We start from the raw sequence: 27021 nt of genomic DNA, 5'->3' as shown, positions 1-27021 counted from the left end.
TTTTACATTTTCTAAGAAAAAAAAGATATTGGTAAATAAATAATTACATAGAGTGTACATGCATTGTCAGAGGTTATTCTCATACTGGTTTTAAATACTGGGCTATTTAAATGCTTTATTTATTTAAAAAGAGCCGGTCAGTTCCCTAAATGAATCCAATTGGTAGGACCCATAAGTAGAAGAGGAGATATACTGAATTCTATTGTAGTTGGTGTCTTCTAACTTCCCTCTGTTCCAGTGCTGCTGCCTCCACCAGAGTCTTCAGCATTCAACACTTCCAAGAGTGTCCGATGCCTTTGTCCTCTGCCATGCACGGTAGTTCAATCCTCCGACCCCTACACCATTACAGTGTACTACAGCAAAATAGGAGTCAGAGAATTGATCCTTAGCACAAAAGGGAGGCACAGGCATCCAACACCCCTAGAAGTGTAAAAAGCTAAGGATTCAGAAAGAGTAAGGCAGGAAGGTATGATGGGCTTGTCTTTGGATATCTTTGGGCAACTGATAGAGTCCTTTTAAAGTAATCCACAAACAGTAATCCCTTAGATTGCAGAAGTGAGTGCTGTAGTATTTTACACCACCTTGCTACCAGTCCAAAGACCTACCTTAAAACTGTTGATTCAGGAGTACTTCTGTGTTGTGTCCTCTAGTGTACCATTACTATGTGCTGGGTCATAGAAGTCCTCAAATCCACTCAATTAACAGAAGCCAAAAGCACTCAAGGATATTTAGGCTGCAACATGAGCAATCAGGGGGTAGGGGCACGGTAATTGTGTGTAGTTATCCTGGTCCATAAATCTACTCCATTGGGACTCTTTAAATCTAAACTCTTTAACCACACAAGTGATAAAAGGGGCAGAACTGCTAAACCTAAACTACAAGTCAGCTGTATGGAAAATGAACATGGAGTAGAATTTCACTATAATCTAAACAATTTGTATTTTATCATATGACAGGGATCATTTTCCTACAGTTATTATTGAATAAAACTTCAGTAAGCACATCATTTGATGTTTATATCACAGTATTTTTTATGTGCCAATGACATTTGTTTGTTGATTGCTTCCAATTAATATTTTTGAATGAAAAAAGCAACGGCAGCTTACATATTTGTTGGCATTACAGGATTCCTTTAAAGCTTTGCCCCCACTTTATTGTTGCTCCCCAACAGCATATACTCTCATTTTATTTGATCCCCTGCAAACTCTTTAGCTGCTGAGAGCAAAAAGAGACAGCCCTTTGCTAGCTCAGAATTGTTCCATTCAGAGCAGTAGGCTAATCACCAAGCACCTCTGCTATAACAGGGAGGCAGTCACATGCTGCTTTATACCTAAAAGTATTATTTTCTTTGCCCTTTGTCAGTGAATAGATCAGCAGAGGAGTGCAGGAAATGTAAGTATGTGTTGAAGGGGACATTAAAGCAAACCAGCATGGGCAAAATAAATATTTGCTTCCATTAAATGATAGGTTCACCTTTAAAAAAATATATTAAATGCACATCTTTTTGCAGGTTAAAAAAATCTAAATATTTTTATTTATTTATTTATTTATTTTACTTGGAGCCTGTAAAGCATTGCACCTGTGATCAGCAGATTGCAGGTGCCATGCAGGACTGCTTGTATCTCGTCTGCTTGTATCTCGTACGGGCAGGCCGATACACACTGACAGGAAGAGGCAATGAACTACCAGAGCACTCAACAGCACCGAGAGCTGCAGAGGCTGTCAATACTTGTAAGTTTCCCATTCACAGAACTCTTTTTTTTTCTAAATAGTGACAGCCAGTAGGGGGGAGAAGATTCCCATACTGGCTGTCACTGGATGCAGCAAAGTGGGCAGCGGTGACAATAGTGGGAACATGTTACATGTTCCACCCTAAAAATGAATGGCACATGTAACATGTTCCCAAAGGTGAACTTATCCTTTAACCAGTTCCGGACCAGCCACCACAGTTTTACTGCGGCAGGTTGGTCTGGCTGCGCAAAATCATGTAACTATACGTGTGGCGCGCGGCCGGCTCCGACGATCGGATTCGATCAGGAGCTGATCAATCCCCAGGTCCAGGCCAATGAAATCTGGCCTGGACCTGGTGATCTCTCCTGATGAATGATATCCTTCCCCTGTCTGTGTAACTGTAAACACTGACAGGGAAAGTGATGTTATCTCTCCTCGTGTCGGTCTTTTCGTTCCAGACAGAGATGAGAGAGCATCAAACAGTTAGTTGCACAACACTACACTAACACCAGGTCACGTTGGCACACAATTCACCCCCTGATCACCCCCGATCACCCCCCCAGTTAACTCTTTCACCACCTGTCACTGTGTCACCCAGTACAGCAATCAGATTTGTTTTTGATCGCTGTACTACTGTACCCGCAGGGTGCCCCCCCTCCCCCAAAGCACTCACCCCCCCATGTTGAGGGCATGCGGCCCGGTGCGGTTTAGGAGGGGGGACGCTCGCTCGTCCCCACCCCCTTTCCCGACCGGCCAGGCTGCCGGTCGGGAAATCCATACCAGGGGTCTGGTGTGGATTTTGGGGGGGACCCCCACGCCGATTTTTTGGCGTAGGGGGTTCCCCTTAAAATCCATACCAAACCTAAGGGCCTGGTATGCCCCTTGGGGGGGAACCCAAGCCGGTTTTTTATTTAAAATTTTTGCGCGGCGTTCCCCCTCATGATTCATACCAGACAGCTGTCAGCACTGCCTGTCACTCATCAAGAAAGGAAAAAAAAGTTTTCCTTTCCGATGAGCGAACCAGCGTGACATGCACAGTACCCTGTCGCCGAGAACCAGTGCGATGATGCTGGAAACACAATCTCGCGGTCAGGTACTGTACTTATTTCAATTGGCTTTGCTGAACGCTCATGTGCTATACAGAGCTTCAGGACGGACTGGATCCTTCCTTAAATTCCAGGAAGAGATCATTATGTTATACTGTAATATTACTTTGTTTTATTGTTAACCATCATTTGCTTAGCAGGTACACCATTCAGCTGCAGCACGGGTTTATTTATCTTGACAGCAACAGCGTTTGCTCCCATGATACATAAAGCCATGACTCCAGTGCTGTCGGAGGTGATTTCACCACCACGGTTAAAAAAAAGAGCATATATGCCGAAGCATGAGAGCAGCAGGGGTGGAGGAGCGATTTGCTCCTAACTTTTGGGGCGGACGCCCCCATGCTTTGGCATATATTTTTTAAGCCATTCAGCTGCAGCACTGATTTATTGATCTTGACAGCAACAGTGTTTGTTCCCACGATACATAAATCAGCGACTCCAGCGCTGTAGGAGGTGATTTCACCAACAAAGTTAAAAACAAAATGGTGCATGTATGCCCATCATTAGTGTGGGTGGATGAAGGGCGGTATTCTAATGGTGGGCATACCCACTGATCAATCTCTTTTTTTCGTTCAGCCCACAGGCTGCATGAAAAAAAGAACATTACAATGTATGCCCAACAAGGACCAGCAACGTACTGGTATGTTGTTGAACTTTGAGTGTTTATACAAGAATGATCATCTTGGTATCATTCTTTTCAGCCAGTGGTTGGCTTTCATATAAAAGCAATCCTAGCGGCTTATTAGCCTCTAGTTTGCTTTTATAAGCAGTGGGAGGGAACTTCCCCCCCACCTTCTACCATGGTTTTCTCAGGCTCTCCTGTCCCAACAGGGAACCCGAGAATGCAGCCGGTGGTTCAGCCAGCTGACCATAGAGCTGATCAGAGACCAGAATGGCACCAATCATCTCTATGGCCTAAGAAACTGGAAGTTACGAGCATTTCATGACTTAGGTTTCACCGGATATAAACAGCGCCATTGGGAAATTGGCAAAGCCTTTTATCACACCAATCTTGGTGTGGTCAGATGCTTTGAGGGCAGAGGAGAGATCTAGGGTCTAATAGACCCCAGTTTTTTCAAAAAAGAGTACCTGTCACTACCTATTGCTATCATAGGGGATATTTACATTCCCTGAGATAACAGGGAGTATCTCAGGGAATGTAAATAGAAAAGCAAAATAAATAATTAAAAAAACCCAAAAACACCCCTGTCCCCCCGTGCTCACACGCAAAGGCGAACACAAGCGTCGATCTGGTGTCATATGTAAACAGCAATTGCACCATGCATGCGAGGTATCACTGCGAAGGTCAGATCGAAGGCAGTAATTTTAGCAATAGACCTCCTCTGTAGATCTGAAATGGTAACTTGTAAAGGCTTTTAAAAATGTATGTAGTTTGTCGCTGCTGCACGTTTGTGCGCAATTTTAAAGCATGTCATGTTTGGTATCCATGCACTTGGAATAAGATCATCTTTTTGTTTCATCAAGCATTTGGGCAATATAGTGTGTTTTAGTGCATTAAAATAAAAATTTTATTTTTATTAAAATAACATTTTTATTAAAATGTTTTTTTTTTCCCAAAAAATTGCGTTTGAAAAATCGCTGCGCAAATACTGTGTAAACAAAAAAATTGCAACATTTTAATCTGTAGGGCCTTTGCTTTAAAAAAATATATAGTGTTTGGGGGTTCAAAGTAATTTTCTTGCAAAAAAAAATAAAAAAAAGTGTCAGAAAGGGCTTTGTCTTCAAGTGGTTAGAAGAGTGGGTAATGTGTGACATAAGCTTCTAAATGTTGTGCATAGAATGCCAGGACAGTTCAACCCCCCCCCCCCAATGACCCCTTTTTGGACTATAGATACCCCAAGCTGATAGGCATGTTGAGTCCATGGAATAGTTTATATTTTGTCACAAGTTTTGGGAAAATTACACATTTTTTTGTTTGCACAAAGTTGTCACTAAATGATATATTGTTCAAACATGGCATGGTTATATGTGGAATTACATCCCAAAATGCATTCTGCTGCTTCCCCTGAGTACGGGGATACCTCATATGTGAAACTTTTTGGGAGCCTAGCCGCATACAGGACCACGAAAACCAATCACCACCTTCAGGATTTCAAAGGGTGTACATTTTTGATTTTACTCCTTACTACCTATCACAGTTTTGAAGGCCATAAAATGCCAAGATAGCACAACCCCCACCCCCCCCCCCCCAAATGACCCCATTTTGGAAAGTAGACACTCCAAGCTATTTGAAGAGAGGCATGTTGAGTCCATGGAATATTTAATATTTTGCCACAAGTTGTGGGAAAATGAATTTTTTTCTTTTTTTGCACAAAGTTGTCAGTAAATGATCTATTGCTCAAACATGCCATGGGCATATGTGAAATTACACCCCAAAATACATTCTGCTGCTTCTCTTGAGTATGGGGATACCACATGTGTGAGACTTTTTTGGAGCTTAGCCGTGTACAGGCCCCCAAAAACCAATCACAGCCTTCAGGCTTTCTAAGGGCGTAAAATGGTGATTTCACTTCCTCACTACCTATCACAGTTTCGGAGGCCCTGAAATGTCAAGATAGCACAACCACCCCCCCCCCACCCCCAATGACCCCATTTTGGAAACAACACACTTCAGGCTTTTTACTGAGAGGCATGTTGTGTCCATGGAATATTTGATATTTTGCCACAAGTTTCTGGAAAATTACAATTTTTTTTTTTTTTACACAAAGTTGTCACTAAATGATATATTGTTAAAACATGGCATGGTTATATTTGGAATCACATCCCAAAATACATTCTGTTGCTTCTCCTGTGTACAGGGATACCTCATGTGTGAGACTTTTTGGGAGCCTGGCCACGTACAGGACCCCAAGATCCAAGCGCCGCCTTCAGGCATAAAATTGTGATTTTACTCCTCACTACCTATCACAGTTACAGAGGCCCTGAAATGTCCAGATAGCAAACCCCCCCCCCCCCCAAATGACCCCATTTTGGAAAGTAGACACCCCAAGCTATTTGCTGAGAGGCATGGTGAGTATTTTGCAGATCTCATTTATTTTTGCACATTGCAATGGCTTCTTTCTCTAAGTGATTCTTTCCACAAGTGATGCACTTCAATCTCTGCACTTCAGCGATTGCACAAAGCAAACAAATACAGCAATCTGCACTGGAAAGCACCTAACAGACTGCAGGTGACCCGTCTCTCTAATAAGCTCTCCTTCCACTCTGTAACATGCACTCTCTACCACTGCTTCTGACACTCCTGTCCTCTCTCCTCAAACTCTCTTACCTTCACCCCCCCTCTCCACCCGCCTGCTTATACATATCACCCTGCCTTCTGTCTTCTCCCTACTACTGCTCCTACCAACTCTTGCTCATTCTACATCCATACACTGATAAAACCTCCAGTACTCTGAGACATGCCCCTTCACATAAATCACATTCCCACATTACCTCCCTCACCCTCCTGCTTCTCCTAATCTCTGGTGACATATCCCCAAACCCTGGGCCACCATCATCTGTCTTTGCCCATCGCTCCCATCCCCCTACATCCTCTGGCAGGAGCCGTAACCCACAGTACTTGGTCTCTATTCCTCTTTCCAAAACCAGCCCCCCCTTTTCCTGTGCCCTGTGGAATGCACGTTCTGTCTGCAACAAACTCACGACCTCTTTATCACAAATTCCTTTAACCTACTTGCCATTACTGAAACCTGGCTTCATGAATCGGACACTATTTCTCCTGCATCCCTCTCCCATGGGGGCCTTCTCTGGACTCACTCCCCCAGACCAAGTGGATGGAAGGGAGGTGGAGTGGGAATCCTTCTAGCCCCATGCAGCACCTATCAGGTACTTCACCCACCTCCCTCTCTGACACTCTCCTCTTTTGAGGCACATTGCATTCGTCTATTCTCTCCCATTTCTCTAAGAATTGCTGTCATCTACCGGCCCCCTGGACCAGTATCTGCCTTTCTTGATGACTTCTCTGCCTGGCTACCCTACTTTCTCTCTGCTGAAATCCCCACAATCATTCTTGGGGACTTCAACATCCCTGTTAACACTAACACTACTATTACTTCTAAACTTCTCAGTCTCACCTCATCGCTTGACCTGAAGCAATGGATACAGGCTCCTACCCACTCCAACGGCAACACCCTTGACCTTGCCTTCTCCTACCTGTGCACTCCGTGCAACCTTTCCAACAATCCACTCCCACTCTCTGATCACCACCTTATTAGTTTTGCTCTCTCCTTGTCTTCCACTTCTTCTCCCTCCAACCGCCTAACGGTTACCCGTAGAAACCTTCGCCACCTCAACCCTTCTCTTCTCTACTCTGCTACTGATCACCTCTATGACAAAATCTCACCTCTGTCCTGCCCCAACCAAGCTACTTTCATCTACAACAGCTCACTGTCTTCCTCCCTAGACAAGCTTGCCCCCCTCACTACACGCAGAATTAGGCCCCGACTGCTACAACCCTGGCAAACAGATGACACCAGAAGTCTCAGAAAACGTAGCCGCGCTCTTGAGCGCCTGTGGCATAAGACTAAGACCCAGGAAGACTTCACACAATATAAATCTGCCCTCCTAAAATACTACTCCTGCCTTCACACTGCCAAAAAGACCTACTTTATCACACTCATTAACACCTTCTCATCCAGTCCACGTCAACTCTTCTCTACCTTCAATACTCTACTCTGTCCTCCACTGCCTCCACCCACCAACTCACTCACTGCCCAGGAGATTGCCAATCACTTCAAAACTAAGATTGATACAATTCATGAGGAGATCACCAATGCGCAAAAACCTCCCCCATGCAACACCCCATGTCCACAGATACAATCATTACTTCCCTCATTCAACCCTGTTACTATTACTGAGGTTGCTAAACTTTTATCTAGCACCCATCTAACCACTTGCCCCCTGGATCCTGTTCCCTCGCAAATGCTACGCTCACCCTCTGACTCGATTCTACACTCTCTAACTCACATTTTCAACCTCTCCCTCTCCTGTGGCATCTTCCCAAACTCTCTAAAACATGCGCTAGTCATCCCCATTCTAAAAAAGCCCTCACTGGATCCCACCAATCTCAACAACTTACGTCCAATCTTCTTAATCTCCTTCTCCTCCAAACTTCTTGAAAGACTGGTCTATAACCGACTAAGCGACCATCTGACCATGAATAAACTTCTAGATCCCTTCCAGTCCGTTTTTCGCCCTCAACACGCCACGGAAACTGCTCTCCTTAAACTCTCAAATGACCTACTAATGGCTAAAGCCAATGGACACTATTCTGTACTACGTCTCCTGGATCTCTCTGCTGCCTTTGACACAGTGGACCACCCCCTCCTCCTCAAAAAACTCCACTCCTTTGGTCTCTGTGACTGTACTCTTCGCTGGTTCTCATCCTACCTATCACACCGCTCCTTCAGTGTCACTTACAACTCTACTTCCTCCTCTCCTCTTCCTTTTTCTGTTGGGGTCCCCCAAGGTTCTGTTCTTGGACCTCTCCTTTTCTCAATCTACACCACCTCCTTGGGTCAGTTGATTGCCTCCCATGGCTTTCAATATCATCTCTACGCTGATGACACCCAAATCTATTTCTCCACCCCCAGCTCTCTCCATCTGTCTCCTCACGCATTACCAACTTACTAGCAGACATATCAGCCTGGATGTCACATCACTTCCTCAAACTCAACCTATCCAAAACCGAGCTCATGATATTTCCTCCCTCAGGTGCCACTTCCCCTGCTTTCCCTGTCAATATCAATGGCTCAACTATCAACCCATCTCCCCACGCCAAGGTCCTAGGTGTAATCCTGGACTCTGAACTAACCTTTCGACCCCACATTCTATCACTATCCAAAGCTTGCCGCCTCAATCTCCGCAACATCTCCAAGATACGCCCCTTCCTAACCAAGGTCACCACAAAGCTTCTAATCCACTCCCTGGTCATCTCCCGCCTCGACTACTGCAACTCCCTCCTCATTGGTTTACCTCTAAATAGGCTATCCCCACTTCAGTCCATCATGAACGCTGCTGCCAGGCTCATCCACCACACAAACCGCTCAGCGTCTGCTACACCCCTCTGCCAATCCCTCCATTGGCTGCCACTCAGTCACCGAATTAAATTCAAGATACTAACTATAACTTACAAAGCCATACACAACCTGGCCCCCAGCTACATCTCTAACCTAGTCACAAAATACCAACCTAATCGTTCTCTTCGCTCCTCCCAAGACCTCCTGCTCTCAAACTCCCTTGTCACCTCATCCCATGCTCGCCTTCAGGACTTCTCCAGAGCCTCCCCCATCCTCTGGAATGCTCTACCCCAATCCGTCCGATTTTCTCCTACTTTATCCACTTTCAGACGATCCCTGAAAACTCATCTCTTCAGAGAAGCCTATCTGGCCCCCACCTAACAACTGTACATTTATCTTCTCAATCAGCACATCACCCACAGTTATTACCTCTTGTATCTTTTGACCTTCCCTCTTAGATTGTAAGCTCTAAGGAGCAGGGCCCTCTGATTCCTACTGTATCAAAGTGTATTGTATTTGTACTGTCTACCCTCAAGTTGTAAAGCGCTACGTAAACTGTTGGCGCTATATAAATCCTGTATAATAATAATAATAATTTTTGAAAATGAAGAAAGAAAAGAAAAATGTATTTTTTTTTCTTTTTTCAATTCTTTGTGACAAAAAGTGAGATCTGCAAAATACTCAACATGCCTCTCAGCAGATAGCTTGGGGTGTCTACTTTCCAAAATAAGGTAATTGGGGGGGGGGGTTGTGCTAACTGGGCATTTCATTGCCTCCAAAACTGTGATAGGCATTGAGGAGTGAAATCTAAAATGTACGCCCTTAGAAAGCCTGAAGGCGGTGATTGGTTTTCGGGGTCCTGTACAGGGCTAGGCTCCAAAAAAGTCTCACACATGTGGTATCCCCGTACTCAGGAGAAGCAGCAGAATGTATTTTGGGGTGTAATTTCACATATGCTCATGGCATGTTTGAGCAATAGATCATTTAGTGACAACTTTGTGCAAAAAAAATGTCATTTTCCCGCAAAACTTGTGGCAAAATATAAAATATTCCATGGACTCAACATGCCTCTCATCAAATAGCTTGGGGTGTCTACTTTCCAAAATGGGTTCATTTGGGGAGGGGTTTTGTGCTATCTTGGCATTTTATGGCCTTCAAAACTGTGATAGGTAGTGAGGAGTGAAATAAAAAATTTACACCCTTAGAAATCCTGAAGGCGGTGATTGGTTATCGGGGTCCTGTATGTGGCTCCCAAAAAGTCTCACGCATGAGGTATCCCCGTACTCAGGAGAAGCAGCAGAATGTATTTTGGGGTGTAATTCCACATATAACCATGCCATGTGTGAGCAATATATCATTTAGTGACAACTTTGTGATTTTTTTTTTTATTTGTAATTTTTCAATCACTTGTGAAAAAAAAATAAAATATTCAATGGGCTCAACATGCCTCTCAGCAATTTCCTTGGGGTGTTTACTTTCCAAAATGGGGTCATTTGGGGGGTTTGTACTGCCCTGCCATTTTTGAACCTCAAGAAATGAGAGTCATAAACTAAAAGCTGCATAAATTCCAGAAAATGTACCCTAGCTTATTGACATTTTTTTAACACTGAATACATTTTGGCCTAAATGTTTGACTAAAATTGAGTTTATTACCATAATTTTTTTTTAAAACAAAAAGTAGAAAATATCATTTTTTTCAAAATTTTTGGTCTTTTTCCGTTTATATCGAAAAAAATAAAAAACGCAGAGGCAATCAAATACCATCAAAAGAAAGCTCTATTTGTGGGAAAAAATGACGCAAATTTCGTTTGGGTACAACATTGCATGACCGCGCAATTACCAGTTAAAGCAGCAAAGTGCCAAATTGTAAAAAGTCCTCCGGTCATTGAGCTGCCAAATCCTCTGGGGCTGAAGTGGTTAAGAGACTTTCTGAGAGCAGTAGCAAAATATGCTGATTACTTAGTAAAACAGTAAATGTTCCTCAAAATTCTTTTTTTGGTGGTAATACTGTAAATCTAGAACAATAAGCATACAAATGAGGTAGAGAAGTTCTAGATTGACTGAAGTAAGAGTGGAAGAGAGATGGTACATAGGAAGTACAAGAAGTGGACAGATAAGTGTTTGCCTCAACAATGGTGGTTTACATAAAATACTGCGCAGATAATTGCTCTGCATTTCTCTCCTTTATCCTCCTTGATCACCAATTGGGTTAGATGAATGAATGAAGCTCTGGGTTTAGCCAGCACTTTGAAATTACCAATTATTTGACCATCCACAGCAATAAAGTTCCACTTAGCATGTTCAGATTGGTATACCTTTATATTATATTGATGAATACATTTTATACTTTTTCTATTTCTCTGAAATGATGCTGAATCTTGCTACAGATGGGAAATACAAATTGTAGACATTTTAACAAAATGGAGATAAACACTGACATTTGACTTTTTCAAAGCTGTCAAATATATCATTGTGTGCTTTAATGGCATTTTCTGCTAGGATTGTAGAGTGCTCACGTTGACCTGAGCTGTTTAAAGCAAAGGTTATTATTGTTAATTTTTCATAAGGTCAAAACGAAAGAGGTCAACAATTATTTCAGGTACTTAGAGAAGCCTTTATACTTAATTGGGGAGTTAGAAAATTGAAACATTGGCAAACTGCCTTCATTAAGCCTTTTACAACAAAATAGCTATATATAAAAAAATTCTAAAATAAGGGATACTAAACTCTAAGCTGCCTTTCATTAGAGTGGAAAGGCAAGACTTTGAACATTTTTCAGGGACAATTAGGCAAATAAATTGCACATCTCAGAAAGATTTTCTAAACACAGATATTATGCAAGTGACTGTGTATTCTTTGCAAAGTGAGTTTTCACCACATTCACTAAGTCAAGGGTTAGTCCCTTTGCAAGGCGAACAGTTTTTTTACCATTAGTAAATCAATCCCATAATATTTAATGGACTGCTACAAACACTGCCCTTTACTGTTTCTCCTTTATACCTGTGGGTCTTCTTATTCTATAACTTTTATTTTAGTTATAGTTATTTGATCTTAGACCATAACAATATTTCTACTGATTTCAACCAAGTTTAACCACTTCCGGACCGCCGCACGATGATGTACGTCCAAACTTTGAAGGGGGATACCGTTGTTATAGCAGCAGCTAGCTGCCATAACCCTGGTAACACCGTTTTCATGCGGCGGCCGGCTTTCTGATAAAAGTGATCCCTGTGTCGGGTTCGCCGTGAGATCACTTTTATCGGTGGCGGGAGAGGGGGCCCCCTCCCGCCACGATCCGGTGCCCTCCACCGCTTACTGGAGCCGTCGGTAGCGGCGGAGGCGATCGCGTCCATCTCGGTCCTGTGTCTGGAGATGAGTGAGGCTAAGATGGCGCCCACTCATCTCCATGACACTGCTGGGCGGAAGCGACATCAAAACGTCACTTCCAACCACGCCTCTTAATGGCATATTTTTTTCAATGGCATTTTTTTAAATTACTTTTTTTTTTTATCATTGCATTTTAGTGTAAATATGAGATCTGAGGTCTTTTTGACCCCAGATCTCATATTTAAGAGGTCCTGTCATGCTTTTTTCTAATACAAGGGATGTTTACATTCCTTGTAATAGGAATAAAAGTGACACAATTTTTTTTTTAAACAGTGTAAAAAAAATAAATAAAATAATGTAAAATAAATAATAAAAATAAAAATTTTTTTTTTTTAAAAACCCCACGTCCCAATGAGCTTGCGCGCAGAAGCGAACGCATACGCGAGTAGCGCCCGCATATGAAAACGATGGTCAAACCAAACATGTGAGTTATCGCCGCGACCGGTAGAGCGAGAGCAATAATTCTAGCCATAGACCTCCTCTGTAACGCAAAACATGCAACCTGTAGAATTTTTTGAATGTCGCTTATGGAGATTTTTGAGGATAAAAGTTTAATGCCATTCCACGAGCGGGCGCAATTTTGAAGCGTGACATGTTGGGTATCAATTTACTTGGCGTAACATTATATTTCACAATATTAAAAAAAATTGGGCTAACTTTACTGTTGTCTTATTTTTTTATTCAAAAAACTGAATTTTTTCCAGCTTATAAGACCGCTGCGCAAATACGGTGCAAAAAAAGTATTGCAACGACCGCCATTTTATTCTATAGGGTGTTAGAAAAAAAAAAAATTTATATAATGTTTGGGGGTTCTAAGTAATTTTCTAGCGAAAAAAACTGTTTTAAACATGTAAACACCTAAAATCCAAAACGAGGCTGGTCCTTAAGTGGTTAAAAAAAAAATGGACCAGAGCAACCTACCACCATTCCTTCCACATAAATAAAAAGGTATAAATTGTTGAAGGTAGGTTGCTCTAATCTGTGTGCTCATTTTGTTACCATAAGCTGAAATAGGGGTTGAAATTAGCCTCCCATCAGAGAGTTAGATAAAGTAACCTGCAGCTCCCTGATCAATAGAAGTTCTTGCAGCTACTGCAAGAACCCCTAGCTGTAGTCTTCCCCACATGAACAGCTTGGGTGAGGTCTTCCTAGAGAAACAGCTTCTCACAGCTTTGGAAACCCCCTGCTCCTGGTTGGACTCTATTGTGCCTCTGTGGTCTGGACGTTACTATTTTGAAGTGTCAGATGCTGGCATAAGCTAATTGTCTGTGTTGTTATGGACTTATGCGGCGTATACACGAGCGGAATTTCCAACAGAAAGAGTAGATGGGAGCTTCTCAAAGTATATTCCGACCGTGTGTATGCCCCATCTGACTTTTTCAGTTGAAAATTCAGACGGACTTAGATAGAGAACATGTTCTATATTTTTCCGACGGAACAAATCACTATCGGAAAAACCGCTCGTCTGTATGCTGTTCCGACGCACCAAAAATGATGCATGCTTTGAAGCAAGTACGAGACGGAAGCTATTGGCTACTGAACTTCTGTTTTCTAGTCCCGTCGTACGCGTTGTACGTCACCGCGTTCTGGATGGTCGGAACTTGGTGTGACCGTGTGTATGCAAGACAGCTTGAGCAGAATTCTGTCGGAACTCCATCGGAAAAACCTTCAGAGTTTATTCCAACGGCAAAACCGGTCATGTGTACAGGGCATTAGACTAACCTGACAAGGAGTATATAAGTTTGCATTTTGTGGTTGTGGTTTTTTTTTGTTGCTGACGACAAGCCATTTAAGTTGAACAGAGGTTTTTATTTTTGTGTAAGAAGTCTGCGTCTTGCGCTCCCTTTGACCCCCAAAGATCACACAGCATATAGGAAAATTCCTGTTTTATGATGTGTCCGGAGTTCAACTTTAATATGGTCCCAACAGTGTTTCTCTGGATCCAGCTGTAAACTTCACATGTTCAATGTATAATACATTCGCAGTACACAATCATTTATTACTTTAATATATTAGAATTTAACACTACACTTTGTTTTTGTTTCTATTTGAAATATGTATCCATGTTTAGCTTATCTTTGTGATATATTTTGCCTTTACTTTTCCTTTCAACATACCGTGGATATTCTGTGCCCCAAAAAAAAGGTTTTTGAAGCTCTCCAGCTGGGAATCCTATACACATAAGAAGAGACATGTGATTAATTATAGTAAGTGATTTACCAATAAAAGTATAATAACATAACATGCTGATGCAAACATAAATGCTGCCTTCCATTGATCAACCTATCAAAATCTCCACTACACCACTATGAATCATACACTTTAAGCTTCAGTGTATTATAATATAAGTTGCTACATCATGCTTTTTAACTGTATACATGTCCTTGGTAACCGGTTACATTATAGATTACTTCTTATATTTACAGGCATCTGATATATATTTCTAAACCACATCCACTAATACAGCCAAGTAAGAGAAAAGCTGAAAGTAGTACTTACTAATCTGGTTTGTTGATGCACTGTAAAAAGCATTGACAGTAGTTGGACTAGTATACCACCTGTAAGCAAAAATAATAATTTAGATCAAGCAGCATTTTTGGGGGAATGTTGTCAATCCTTATTCAAGTGTTACTAAACCCAGGACCCTGCATTCACTATATCTTGACCCCCCCCCCCCCCCCCCAGTACACAGAACCAGGAAATTCAATTACTTTAGTAAATAAAAACTGCTAAATACCTTTTCTCATCGGCTTTATATACAGTAGCAGCCTTGTGACTTCTTTCAGTGTCTGGCCCTGCACTGATTAAAGCAGGTAGGGCAAGTTTTCATTCTCCTCTGACTGTCCTTTGAGGCTGCATGACCCCTGACCCTCTGTCTTTAGAGTGACCCTGTGTTGAACACATGCACTCTCCACAAAATTTTTTTTAAAAAAAACCTCCCAAGCAATACACATCAAACTGAGCATGTACAGAGTGCCCCAAGGCTCTGTACTATCAGGAGATAGACTGGGGACTTTGGAAGAAGGGGAGGATCAGAGAAGACAGGATCAAACATCCTTTTTTACAGAATGCAGTGGATTAACCACTTCCAGGTTCCACATGGAGCATAACAAACATGCTTTACTGCATATACAGACTGATTTTACTGTTGTAGGTTTAGCAGCACTTTAATACCAAACATAAACTGCTGTGAACATCTTTATGTTCAAAAGATAACAGTTTTGAATAAGATAGAGCAAGGTAATACAGATTTTATTGCATTCATATGGTATATACTGTAGTCTATTGTTTCATACATTATTGGTGTCAAATAATAAAAATATCTAGACACAATAACAGAGAGAAACAGGAACCCAATTTAGAGTGTTTATTTCTCCAAGACTACCCATCTAGCTTTTGTTTAAAGTTAAAGTAGAACTATGGGCATAACTTTTTTTTTTAATTTTGGAAACAGTAAGGGAGGGTTATAACCCCTGTAAGGTTTATTTTTGTCCTCTTTGTTCCAATGGGCAGATTAACCTTCATTTCCTGTCTCATAGCCAAAACAGGAGGTAAGAGGAAATCCCTTAAAATTAAGGGAATCTTTTGGGGACCCACAGAACCATTAGAAGAATTTCCCTCTATCACTTTTCTGGGGACAACCCCAACCCGAAGTTTGGGATTTTTTTTTACTTTCACTTTTAATGATAATGGTAAGCAGGATGAATAGAGAGGGTGAAACTCCCTAATGAGGGTACAGGCAGCAATAAACACTGACAGGTATTCTAATCCCTCTCCACTCTATTCAAAACTAAAAATAAGTGTCCCCCAGCCTCGCTGTTTGTACTGGTGAGCACTGTCACCGAGACATAGAGTAATGAGAATCCAAAATTTGATAACAAAGATGACACCCAAAACAAGAGTTGATGGGAAATGTCCTAATGGGTACAAAAAAAGAGATTTGGAGGAGGCTGAGAGCAATAAAAACAGAAAATTTCCTATCAAATACTTACCGTAATTTTCCTTTCCTGATGGACTCCTTGGCAGCCTACCTATGGGTTAATCCCACCCCCTCATACCCCATAGGACCCCTCTCCCATAAATCTTTGCTCCAGGCCAGAGGCCGTGTTCCATAACTTAGCCTACTCCAGCCAATGGGAGGGAACTCCTGCTGCCATGGATTTCATCAGGAAAGGAAAATGACGGTAAGTGTTTGATTTTCAAAATTTTCAGTTTTCCTGACAGATTCCATGGCAGCCAACGTATGGGAAATAACTAGCCGTACACACCCAGGTGAGCAATTGCTGGTCAGGACAGCCCCTAGCCCGAAGCAAAGATTTATGAGAGAGGGGTCCTATGAGGTATGAGGGAGCAGGATTAACCCATACGTAGGCTGCCATGGAATCTGTTCTGAAAGGTACTTTTCTGAGGTAAAAAAAAGCAAAAACATACTTAAGAAGATTTTTTTTCTTTTAATTCAGAGTTTAGTGTCACTGTAAAAAAAAAAAAAAGCTTGGCTTTAGACAAACTTAAAACAGGAATAAACCCCAAAGGAAACATTTATTGTATTGCAGCTTACCAATTCTTAAATGTGATGGCTGCATTTGTTTTGTTTTTTTAGGCTTTCTTTTTTCTTTTCCTTTTTATCAAAAGCTATTTCCTCCCAACACCTTTTCTGTCATTCGCCTAGGCCAGTGACGGTGAACATTGGCATTCCAGATGTTTTGGAACTACATTTCCCATGACGCTCAAGTACACTGCAGAGTGCATGAGCATCATGGGAAATGTAGTGCCAAAACATCTGGGGTGCCAAGGTCTGCCATAATTGGCCTAGGCAAATGACGTCAGCACCCCCTGGTGCCTCTCAGGATATGTGGTGTGAATATCCCGAGAGGCGCTGGGAGCATCCATTTGCTAAAGCAGGAGGCGGTGGGCCCCCCCCCATGACATCCCAGGAGAAGATGATGGCAGCGCGGGATCTGACTGCCGGCTACAGAGCAGGGGATCTGAGCAGGACAACCCTGGATCTACTGGTTGGGTAAGTATCATTCCTGTGCAGAATACCGAATCAGGATGGCAGGGGGAAAAAAGGATATCTCACATATCTCAGGATATATAGGGTATTGCCTCAAACTAGGTAATTAAAGAATAAGGGCGGGTATCATCATCCTTAGTATTAGGATAGTGGAAAAGGGGTGTGTCAGGGGCTACTCCAAAATATTGCCCCATGACAACGAGAATGTTGAGGACTATCTCAGTACCCAGGGATTGAGACAAGGTAAATATAAAAAATATTAATTTATTGAGAAATAGGATGTAGATAAAAAACATTAAGTACAAAAGTACATATAATAGTTATTGCATACAGTTACAGGTGGTTCAAAAGAGAACAATTAAATCCCACAGGTATATGGGGAATACAGATGTAGGTCCTGACGTAATTCTCTACATGTTTCGTGACTGAGTCGCTTCTTCATGAGGAATAGACCATATACATCTATGGAAAAATACAATCTCATAATTACATAATCACAGGTATTTAAGGCAATAAAGAAAAAGCAAAACACAGTAAATAAGGTAGTTTTGGAGTGTTATGATCAGGCATAGCTTACCAGTGGAGGCCCAAAGGGGGCACCAGAAGGCACAATTAGAGGCACCCAAAATGGGTAATCCCCCCGCAGTGAACACTGGAGACACTGGAAGGTGCAATAACTGGAATCAAAAAATATATATAGGGTATTCTAGTATGGGTCTAAAAAATCTGTGGACAGGAACACAGAAACAAAAGGATGGGGGGGGGTGGGGGGAAGGGGGAGAAAAGAAGGAGAAAGAGGGGGGTAGAGGGGAAAGGAGGGGAAGGAGAGGGAAGGAGGGGGGAAACGGAAGGGAAGGGGGAAGGGATAAGGGGGGAGAGGGGGGAAAGGGAGGAATAAGGGTGGAGGGGGGAAAGGGAGGGAAAGGGGTAGAGGGGGAAAGGGAGGAAAAGGGGTAGAGTGGGAAGGGGAGGAAAAGGGGGAGGAGGGGAAAAGGGGGAGAGGAAAGGGGAGGTGAAACCCAGAGGGGGAGAGGGGGCGGGGAAAAAGGAGGGGAAGGAGGATTTGGGACCAAAAGGGGATTTAAAGGGAAGGGGGAATGACATTGAAACCAATCCAATCAGAGAATTAACCCACCCAATAGATAGTGTATAGGTAGCATAGCACCGGGGATCAAAGGCAGGACCCCCCTCGCTCCTTCTTCCCCCCCTTCCTCCCCCCCCTTTTTTCCATCCCCACTTCTTTCCCCCTCCCTCCCATCCTTTTGTTTCTGTGTTCCTGTCCACAAATTATTTAGACCCATATTAGAATACCCTATATATATTTTTTGATTCCAGTTATTGCACCTTCCAGTGTCTCCTGTGTTTGCTGCGGGGGATTACCTGTTTTAGGTGCCTCTAATTGTGCCATCTGCTGTCTCCTTTGGGCCTCCACTGATAAGCTATGCCTGATCATAACACTCCAAAACTACCTTATTTACTGTATTTTTCTTTTTCTTTATTGCCTTAAATACCTGTGATTATGTAAATATGAGATTGTATTCTTCTGTAGATGTATATGGTCGATTCCTCCTGAAGAAGCAACTCAGTTGTGAAACATGTAGAGGATTACGTCAGGACCTACATCTGTATTCCTTATATACCTGTGGGTTTAATTGTTCTCTTTTGAACCACCTGTAACTTTATGCAATAACTATTATATGTACTTTTGTACGCAATGCTTTCTATCTACGTCCTATTTCTCAATAAATTTATATTTTTTATATTTACCTTGTCTGAATCCCTGGGTACCGAGATAGTCCTCAACATTCTTGTTGTCGTGGGGCAATATCTCAGGATATGTGATGTGAATATCCCGAGGGGCACCGGGAGCATCCATTCACTAAAGCAGGAGGCGGCAGGCCCCCGATAAAATCCGGAAGAATATGTTGACGCGGGATCTGACTGCTGGCTACAGAGAAGGAGATCTCAGCAGGACAACGCTGGGTTTACGGGTTGGGTGAGTATCCTTCCTGTTCAGAACACCGTAAAAAAATAGGAGGGGGGGTAGGGTAAAGTTTCACTTTAAGAATTGTGTATTAATTAAGAAGCTATTTTGGCTGCCATGGTGGTAGATACATCCCAGTTTACCATATCCTCAAGTTTTATTTTAGTAGGGGTTCTGCATGTGACAGTAGAAATAAGAACCTAAGATGAAGATTGCAGTGAACACAATAGACCTACTGTATATATCTGGTCACATACAAGAAGAGCCCATGGATCATTTATTTCAACCTCTAACAACTGACAGGAAAAATAAAATAGTAGCCAGTTCAACAGCTAATTTAGAAATGCTTTACAGATATTGAATTGGATTAATGATCACTGAAGTATTAAGAAGATTTATTTAATGTAATTAATATGATTAAACATTAACGTCAAAGGATTTTTAGATATCCACAGATGAATCATACTGGATGAATATGAGTATGTACAAATTGATGCTGTAGAGGGCTTTGATGCAAGCCGGTACAAAGAATAATGTTTTTCTAAATATTTTGTAAGCCGGTGATCTGTAGCATGAACTGCTAACTACCAGTAAAAATCAATTGATAGTGCTTTTAAAAACTACCAATCCAGGATACCAGATTTGTGAACAGTCACATGTAATACAAAACCTCTAGTCAAAAAAAATAGTAATCATGTTATGAACCAAAAGCAAAATGTAACATTTAATTCATTGAAGCTTAAAGTGTTACTAAACCTACTACAGTAAAAAAGTCTGTATATGCAGTAAAGCAGGCTTGTTATACTCACTTTGGAACCTAAGGGGTTAATCCTCCGCATTGTGTATAAAGGCTGTTTGATCTTGGCTTCTCTGATCCTCCCCTTCTTCCACTGTCCCCTAATAATCTCCTGATAACACAGAGGCTATGGAGTCACATGCTCAGTTTGGTGTGTATTGCTAGAGAGGTTGTTTTTTTTTTTTTTTCTTGGGAGGGTGCATGTAAACAGCACAAGGTCAATCAGCACTGTCCAGACAGAGGATCAGGGGTCTTGCAGTCTTATAAGACAGTCAGAAAACTCCTCCTACAAGATTTAACCAGTGCTTGGCTGGACATTGATGGAAGTCACAAGACTGCTATATACTGCTGATGAGAAAAGGTATTGAGCAGTTTATATTTACTAAAATAATTGCATTTCTATGTTCTGTGTACAGTGGGAGACCAGCTATAGTGAATGTAGGATCCTGGGTTTAGTAACACTTTAATCCTTTTTTCAGGCTTTATTTTCACCTGTGATCCTGCCATTAATACACTTCCTCTCCTAGGATGACAACGCTCACTCATTGTATTGTATCTATGAAGAAGCTGTTGGGTTGATTTACTAAAACTGGAGAGTGCAAAATCTGGTGCAACTGTGCATTGTAGCCAATCAACTTCTAACCTGAGCTTGTTCAATTAAGCTTTGACAAAAAAATAAACGAAAGCTGATTGTTTTCTAAGCAGAGCTGCACCAGATTTTGCACTCTTCAATTTTAGTAAATCAACCTCATTGTGTTTGCTTTAGGCTTCTTGCTCCTGACTTGGACTATATAACACTTTGCCCTCCCCCAGATCTAAAACAAAGGTGGAGGTGTTCTGTAGACTACAAAGGTAACCTGGGCTAAGCTGATAAGACTCATTTGGAATTCAGTGCAGAGGAGGTGCTGTGTTGTCAGAAAGTTATGAGCTCAGTAGATTTCTGGAAGCATCAACAGGTTTTTTTTTTTGCAAATATAAAACAGGTGTTCACACACTTGAAGCCATATATTGCACTTATTTGAAGAGGTAGTCCTATCCTATAACTGCTAGGTTTGCTTTACTTACTCACAGGCCGGGCGGGAAGAATATTTATGGTGAATGAGAACCTGAAAGCTGTTAGAATCACTGCCATTATAATTGGGCTAAAAGTTTACATCTGAATTGGATATATACATAAAGGAAAAGTAGAAAATCCCTTTAGTTTTATTTAGTGACATGACAAACAAAATGAAAAAAACAACTGAAAAGCTAATAATGACACTTACTCTTTTTTGGGAACTTCTTTTCTTAGCCAGTAGAAATCAGCTTGTGATAGAAAGTGCAACGTTTGCAGGACATTTCCAAAATAGTCTGAGTCTGAAAATTTCAGCTGCATGATAAAAAAATTTATAAATGTACTAACCATGGGAAAAAACTTCTTTTTATATATATATATAGATATATATATATATCTATATATATATATAGATATATATATCCAAATCAAACATAAGTGCAGCACAACTATATCTTCAATTCCATTAAGAATAAATACATTTATGTGAATATAACTATAATTAGTGATACGGTGATAATCTCAATCTGAAATCTTACAGTATATAAAAGTCCCATATAATTGTGACAAACACCACTGTGTGATAGGTAATTCACACTGTGTGATAGGCCACTGAGGAAGCCCAATCACAGACCTAACGAGTATAGGTATGAGGAGACGAGCCCATGACATCACACTGCGACCATTTTAGGTTATACGGTGAGCCGTGGTTTATACTGACAATTGATGTTTGCTTTTTTGTGAAGTTTTGGTAGTATTTTTAATCCCTTTTTTGCGCTGTTAATAAAACACTGAAATAGAGAGCACTATGGTTCTCCCTTTTTGTGTTTTTTATCAGGCGTTCTTTCTATTGACTGAGTATGGGGTAAGGAGAGAGAACACTGTGCAATCAGAACCAGGAGCTGGTGGAGATTGTTACAAGTGAGTGTGACTCTGTAATAGGGTCTAATCTGGAGGTGAGCAGGTTTTTCGCCTAGAGGTGGAGGTTCACACGAGACAAGATGAGGATAGAAGAGTTGTGAATCACCTATTATATGGGACTTTTATATAATTTTTTCAGATTGAAATTATCACCGTTTTACTTGTTATAGTTATATTCACATAACTGTATTTATTCTTAATGGGACTGAAGATATAGTTGTACTGCACTTTTTTATGTTTGGTTTGGTAATGTGGAGGGTGCAGTGAAATCACCTGTATAGTGTTTCAGCTGAAACAACTGTCTAGTTTATGATAGTTACACTGCAAAATTTGTGTTCATCTGTTTCTTATTATTTTGTATTGTACACATTTATATAGTGAGGTTGCGCTGATTGCATTTTTGTGTTTTAGTTGCACATATATATAGATATATATATATATATATATATATATATATATATATATATATCTATATATATACACACAACTGATACAATTTCTAAGAAAATAAAACCTTCCATGTAAGTAAAAGGTAACTTGAGGGTTGTATACCTAACCAGTGTTTGAGGGCAATCTGATCAATATTGGTGGTTTATGGGTGTTTGTTACCCCTCCAAATACTATGAGGTTGATTTAGGGGTTGATTTACTAAAGGTTGATGTAGGGGTTGATTTACGAACCCATCTGTTTAAATCTGATGTGTTTCCAGATTAAAACAGGCAGCAAATACCTAGATGGAGCAACATGTTTACATAAGTGCTAAATTGCTAATGTAATAACTATTTCTGTGCATAAATACCAAGAACAGAATTTACTTTGCATGAGCATTTTAAAATAATAAGAATAGTGGGTTAAGCAATCTGGAAATATGAGCAAGAAAATCCAAGACACAGCAAGATAATGTATCTTTTCAGTTTTTTTATGGCAGTGTAGTCAGTTCAATCTTGAATAATAATTTGGAAAAATACAATCCCTGATCATAGTCCATATTTTGTTTTATGTATAAAAATATATTTTATTGGCAAAAAGTAATATATCATATAATTTATCTGGCTTTTTGTGGACTAACTGAGCACCTGATTTATCTGTGAACCTCCTGCTTATGTTAGGTGTTATTTATTTTGTATTCTCTAAAGGTGTAGTGTTCTACTCATTTATTAGATATGGTTTATTGGTTCAGTGCTGAGCTATGATTTTCTTCAGCTTTACTCTTGATAATAAATAGAAGGGATGTTTTGAAATGAGAGAGTTAGTGATCAGCGAATGCGAGTTATCCTTTTATCCTTGACATATGTAAAGGACAAATAGAGGTTAGGTGATGATACATGTTAGGAAGTAGAGGAATAATTATTCAGATGTGTTTTTCAAGATCATGTAGTTTTCACCTAAACACAGTAAGAAAATTAGCAAAAATGCAACCCATAATCCATATAATCCATTTGGTTCAGAATATTTTTTTCTTGTTTTCCTCCTTTAAAACCTAGGTGCGTCTTATGGTCAGGTGCATCTTATGGAGTGAAAAAATATGATATCTAAAAAAAATTTGTTGGCAGTTTTTACCTCACATTTTTAACAAATGGGCAGTAATACCTCATATTTGATATTTTATTTTAATGAATTGACTTATTATTATCTCATGCAATATTTCTAAAAAATTAGTCATGCTACCTTAATATTGCATGTGGAATCCTTTAGTGAATTGACCACTAAGTCATATGATTAAAGCCAGCTTTTGGAGCAATAACACCTTAAATCTGGAGCCTGCAGCAAGTCTGAGTCATTCACTTTTCTGGGCCCAAGATGACAGAGACAAACCTCTTGGTGGCTTGACATCAAGTCAAAGTCTGAGCTTAGTGTACTACTGCACTGAAATGTTTTTACTTATTATGTGAGTGCCACTCAGTCCAGCAGGAAGGATCACCCCCCTGCTTGATAAGGAAAACACACACAAACGTGCCCAGCAAAGGTAATTAGATTTGGATAGCTAGTGGTATAAGGCAGGGAGAGGTCTATGGAATTTGTGCATGTGTGTTTTTTTTCTTAGAGAAAAGATCCAGATCCAGCAGCTAGTAAGACACACATTCCACCTTTGTGGTTTAGGAAAAATCAGAGAAAAAGTTGAACACACATAAAGTCACAGAACGCTTTAAAAAAAAAAATAATATTAGCAATAATAATACTATGCACATATCATATATATGTATATAAAGGCTTACAGTTTTAATCTCTTCATTTATGTATGTCTCATTCATCAAGAATTCGGGATATCCCACCTTTGCCATAACTGATTTTGCCTGTAGAAAATTGAGATTAGCTGTAAGAATGTGTGACAGAATACATTAACTGATATTATTACAGAAATATGTATAGTGCATTTATGACAATTAAAGCACCTACAAATATTTATTTTTCTATAACAGATATTTGCAGACATTTCTTCAGTAGCTTGAGGCAGCAGTGCAGTTTGCAAACCAATGGCAAGCAATCAGAAATGAACTGCTGGTAGCTAAAACTGAGTAGACAATTGAAAGTTAAATGTTTGTTGGCTATTGTGATTTATTGCCTCTAAAATTACCTAAAGTGATATTAAAGCTTCCTTTTTTAAATTAAAATACCAAACATGTCATACTTACCTGTTTTGTGCAAAAATTTTGCACAGAGCAGCCCCATTCTTCCTCTTCTTGGGTCCTCTGTTGGGGCTCCTGGCTCCTTCCTCTTCAACAAATGCCCCCCATGGAAAGCCACTTTCTATGAGGGGAACTTGTGTGGGCTCTCTCACAAACCAAACTCACCCCCTCCCTCGTCATGGGGATTGATTGACAGGACCGGGCTTCCACTGTTATCAGTCTGCCCAATGAAGAGGACCAGAGCCAGGAGAACTGCTGCTCTTGTGCACAGCCCTGGATAGAGCTCAGGCAAGTTTAAGGGGAGGCTGGGGGGGATTCTTTGCAACAGAAGGTTTTTTACCTTAATGCATAGAATGCATTAAGGAAAAAAAGCCTTAGGCTGGAGTCACATATGAGCCACATGCGGCTCACAGCAGGGGTCCGGTGCATCCTGGTTCACCATTTCAGGTCCAATTGCAGCCTAAATTTTGGGTTGAATTCAGACCTAAAATGGACCAAAAGACACACAGTGTTTTTGTGCAAAACGCATCAGACCTGCTGCAGAGATATGCGAACTGGCTCCATAGAGAGCCGGTCAAAATATCCTGCTATTAAGAATTGGATGTGGGGAACCTGCATCCAATTTGAAATGGTGTGAACCCAGCCTCAAGGCTTTAGAACCACTTTAAAGCTAAAGTTTAATCTGCCAATATGTTGCATTTGTTAGTTCCTCTTTTTCACCCTTTATCCAAATGCTAATGAAATAAAAAAAAAAAAAACGTAGTTTTCAGTACATGTCCTATTTTAGACCCAATGATATTTCTGCGCTTCTCTATTTAATGCAGGTAGATTTTCACTGGTGGGAGGGGTCATCGGGGTGCTGTTTCACTCCTGGGAGGGGTTATGCAAATATAAAAATGCCTTGATGGGTGGATGTAGGCCTGCAGGAGTGGGAGTTCTTAGGCAGGCTGTATTTGCAGACAGATTTCCCTAGGCAATGCCCCCATATGTTGCTGGAGCCTACATGTCTGGAAGAACTGAAATCCACTTAATAAAAGAGGTGGGCCAGGGACAGTTTACATGAGGGAAAAGAGCTAGATGATACTGGGCCAGGAAATGAGGTGGGCTCTATTTGCTTGCTGCAGCTTCTAATATACACTGTGAGAAGTTCACAATGTGCATTGAAATTAGAGTGAGCAATTTCAGTAAGAAGATGAACCTGTACAACTGTGCATGGTTGAAGTTAAAGCCCTGTACACACGGGCCGAATGTCGGGAGACAACGGTCGGTTAAAAAAAAAACAGCTGACATTTGGCCCTTGTGTATGTTGGTCTGTCAAAAAGAAACCAGCCGTTTGGCCGGCTTCTGTCAGAGGTGCATTGTGGAAAACTAGCAGCCAACCGACTCCCAATCAATGCTCTCAGCCAATGGCAGAGAGCGCTGGTCGTAGTGTTCTGGCGGGGGGCTGTCGCCCTGTCAGAACACAACAGCTCAGCAGGGGAGATTGCTGAGCTAACCTCACATGGTTAGTACAGCGGCTCCCGACCAGAGCTGTCAGTTAACTAGTTTACTAGTGTGTACCCGGCTTAACACTGGAGTTCTGATTTAATCTATGTCAACAGGCAGAGTCTTCATAATTTGTATTGACTATAATTTATAATATTAGTATCATTTTATTGTTTAATTATTTCTAACTTCAGCTGCCTCCTTCTCTAATAAGAGTAAGAGAATTGCCTAAGAGAGTGGTCTTATTCTTTTTGTTTTATTTCACCCTAAAACTAGATTGTGTTCCAGGATGACAAATAACTAATGTTGGTGGTTAAAGTGTAAAATACAAATTTGTCTCAAATTAACATGCAAACATAGCAATGACTTTGTTGTGATGGAAATGTACTACATTATTTACACAATATTAAAATTAGGGTATGTTGTTTTATGTATCCTACAGTATACTGTAAATAATAAATGTAGGGATCTTCTTTTAATTAGTGTCTTCGCACAAGACCCACTGTTAATTAAAGCACAAATCTGTTTAGTTCTTAGCTCTGGCTATACTGGAATTAATGTTTCCATGATCCACTTTAACATGTGCTGACACACCATTATCCTTATGACTGCTGGAGGCTTCCTATTCCACTGAACCTACTTTTTATGTGATAACAATAAGTGCAAACGCATTGGCTTTACACTAACAGTAAATTACAAGTTCTATGGCCTGTAACCTATAATATTAATGTGTGTGCACTTTACTGTACTTCCTTTCCAATATTCTTCTGCTTAATGCAGCATAGTACTGTGCGTTTTGGGCAATAAAACATTATAGTCTGCCATTGATACAATAAATGAATACAAACTGAATAAACAATAAAGCCTAAATGTACAGT

General features: G+C 40.8%; 1 protein-coding gene across 1 annotated transcript in view; it reads right to left on the bottom strand.

The window, feature by feature from the left end:
• The window catches only part of PHEX (phosphate regulating endopeptidase X-linked), a 398049-nt gene that overhangs the window by 37482 nt on the left and 333546 nt on the right, over positions 1 to 27021 (bottom strand). The window contains exons 13-16 of the mRNA XM_073616504.1: positions 24248 to 24325; positions 21322 to 21425; positions 14762 to 14820; positions 14380 to 14434 (exon numbers count right to left, since the gene is read on the bottom strand). Coding sequence (XP_073472605.1) covers positions 14380 to 14434; positions 14762 to 14820; positions 21322 to 21425; positions 24248 to 24325 — 296 coding nt within the window. The remainder of the gene's footprint in view (positions 1 to 14379; positions 14435 to 14761; positions 14821 to 21321; positions 21426 to 24247; positions 24326 to 27021) is intronic.

This window comes from Aquarana catesbeiana, linkage group LG02, assembly GCF_042186555.1.
Source record: "Aquarana catesbeiana isolate 2022-GZ linkage group LG02, ASM4218655v1, whole genome shotgun sequence".
Lineage (NCBI taxonomy): Eukaryota > Metazoa > Chordata > Amphibia > Anura > Ranidae > Aquarana > Aquarana catesbeiana.
The sequence above is the reverse complement of the archived record's forward strand: the minus strand, read 5'-3'. Positions and strand labels throughout refer to the sequence as shown.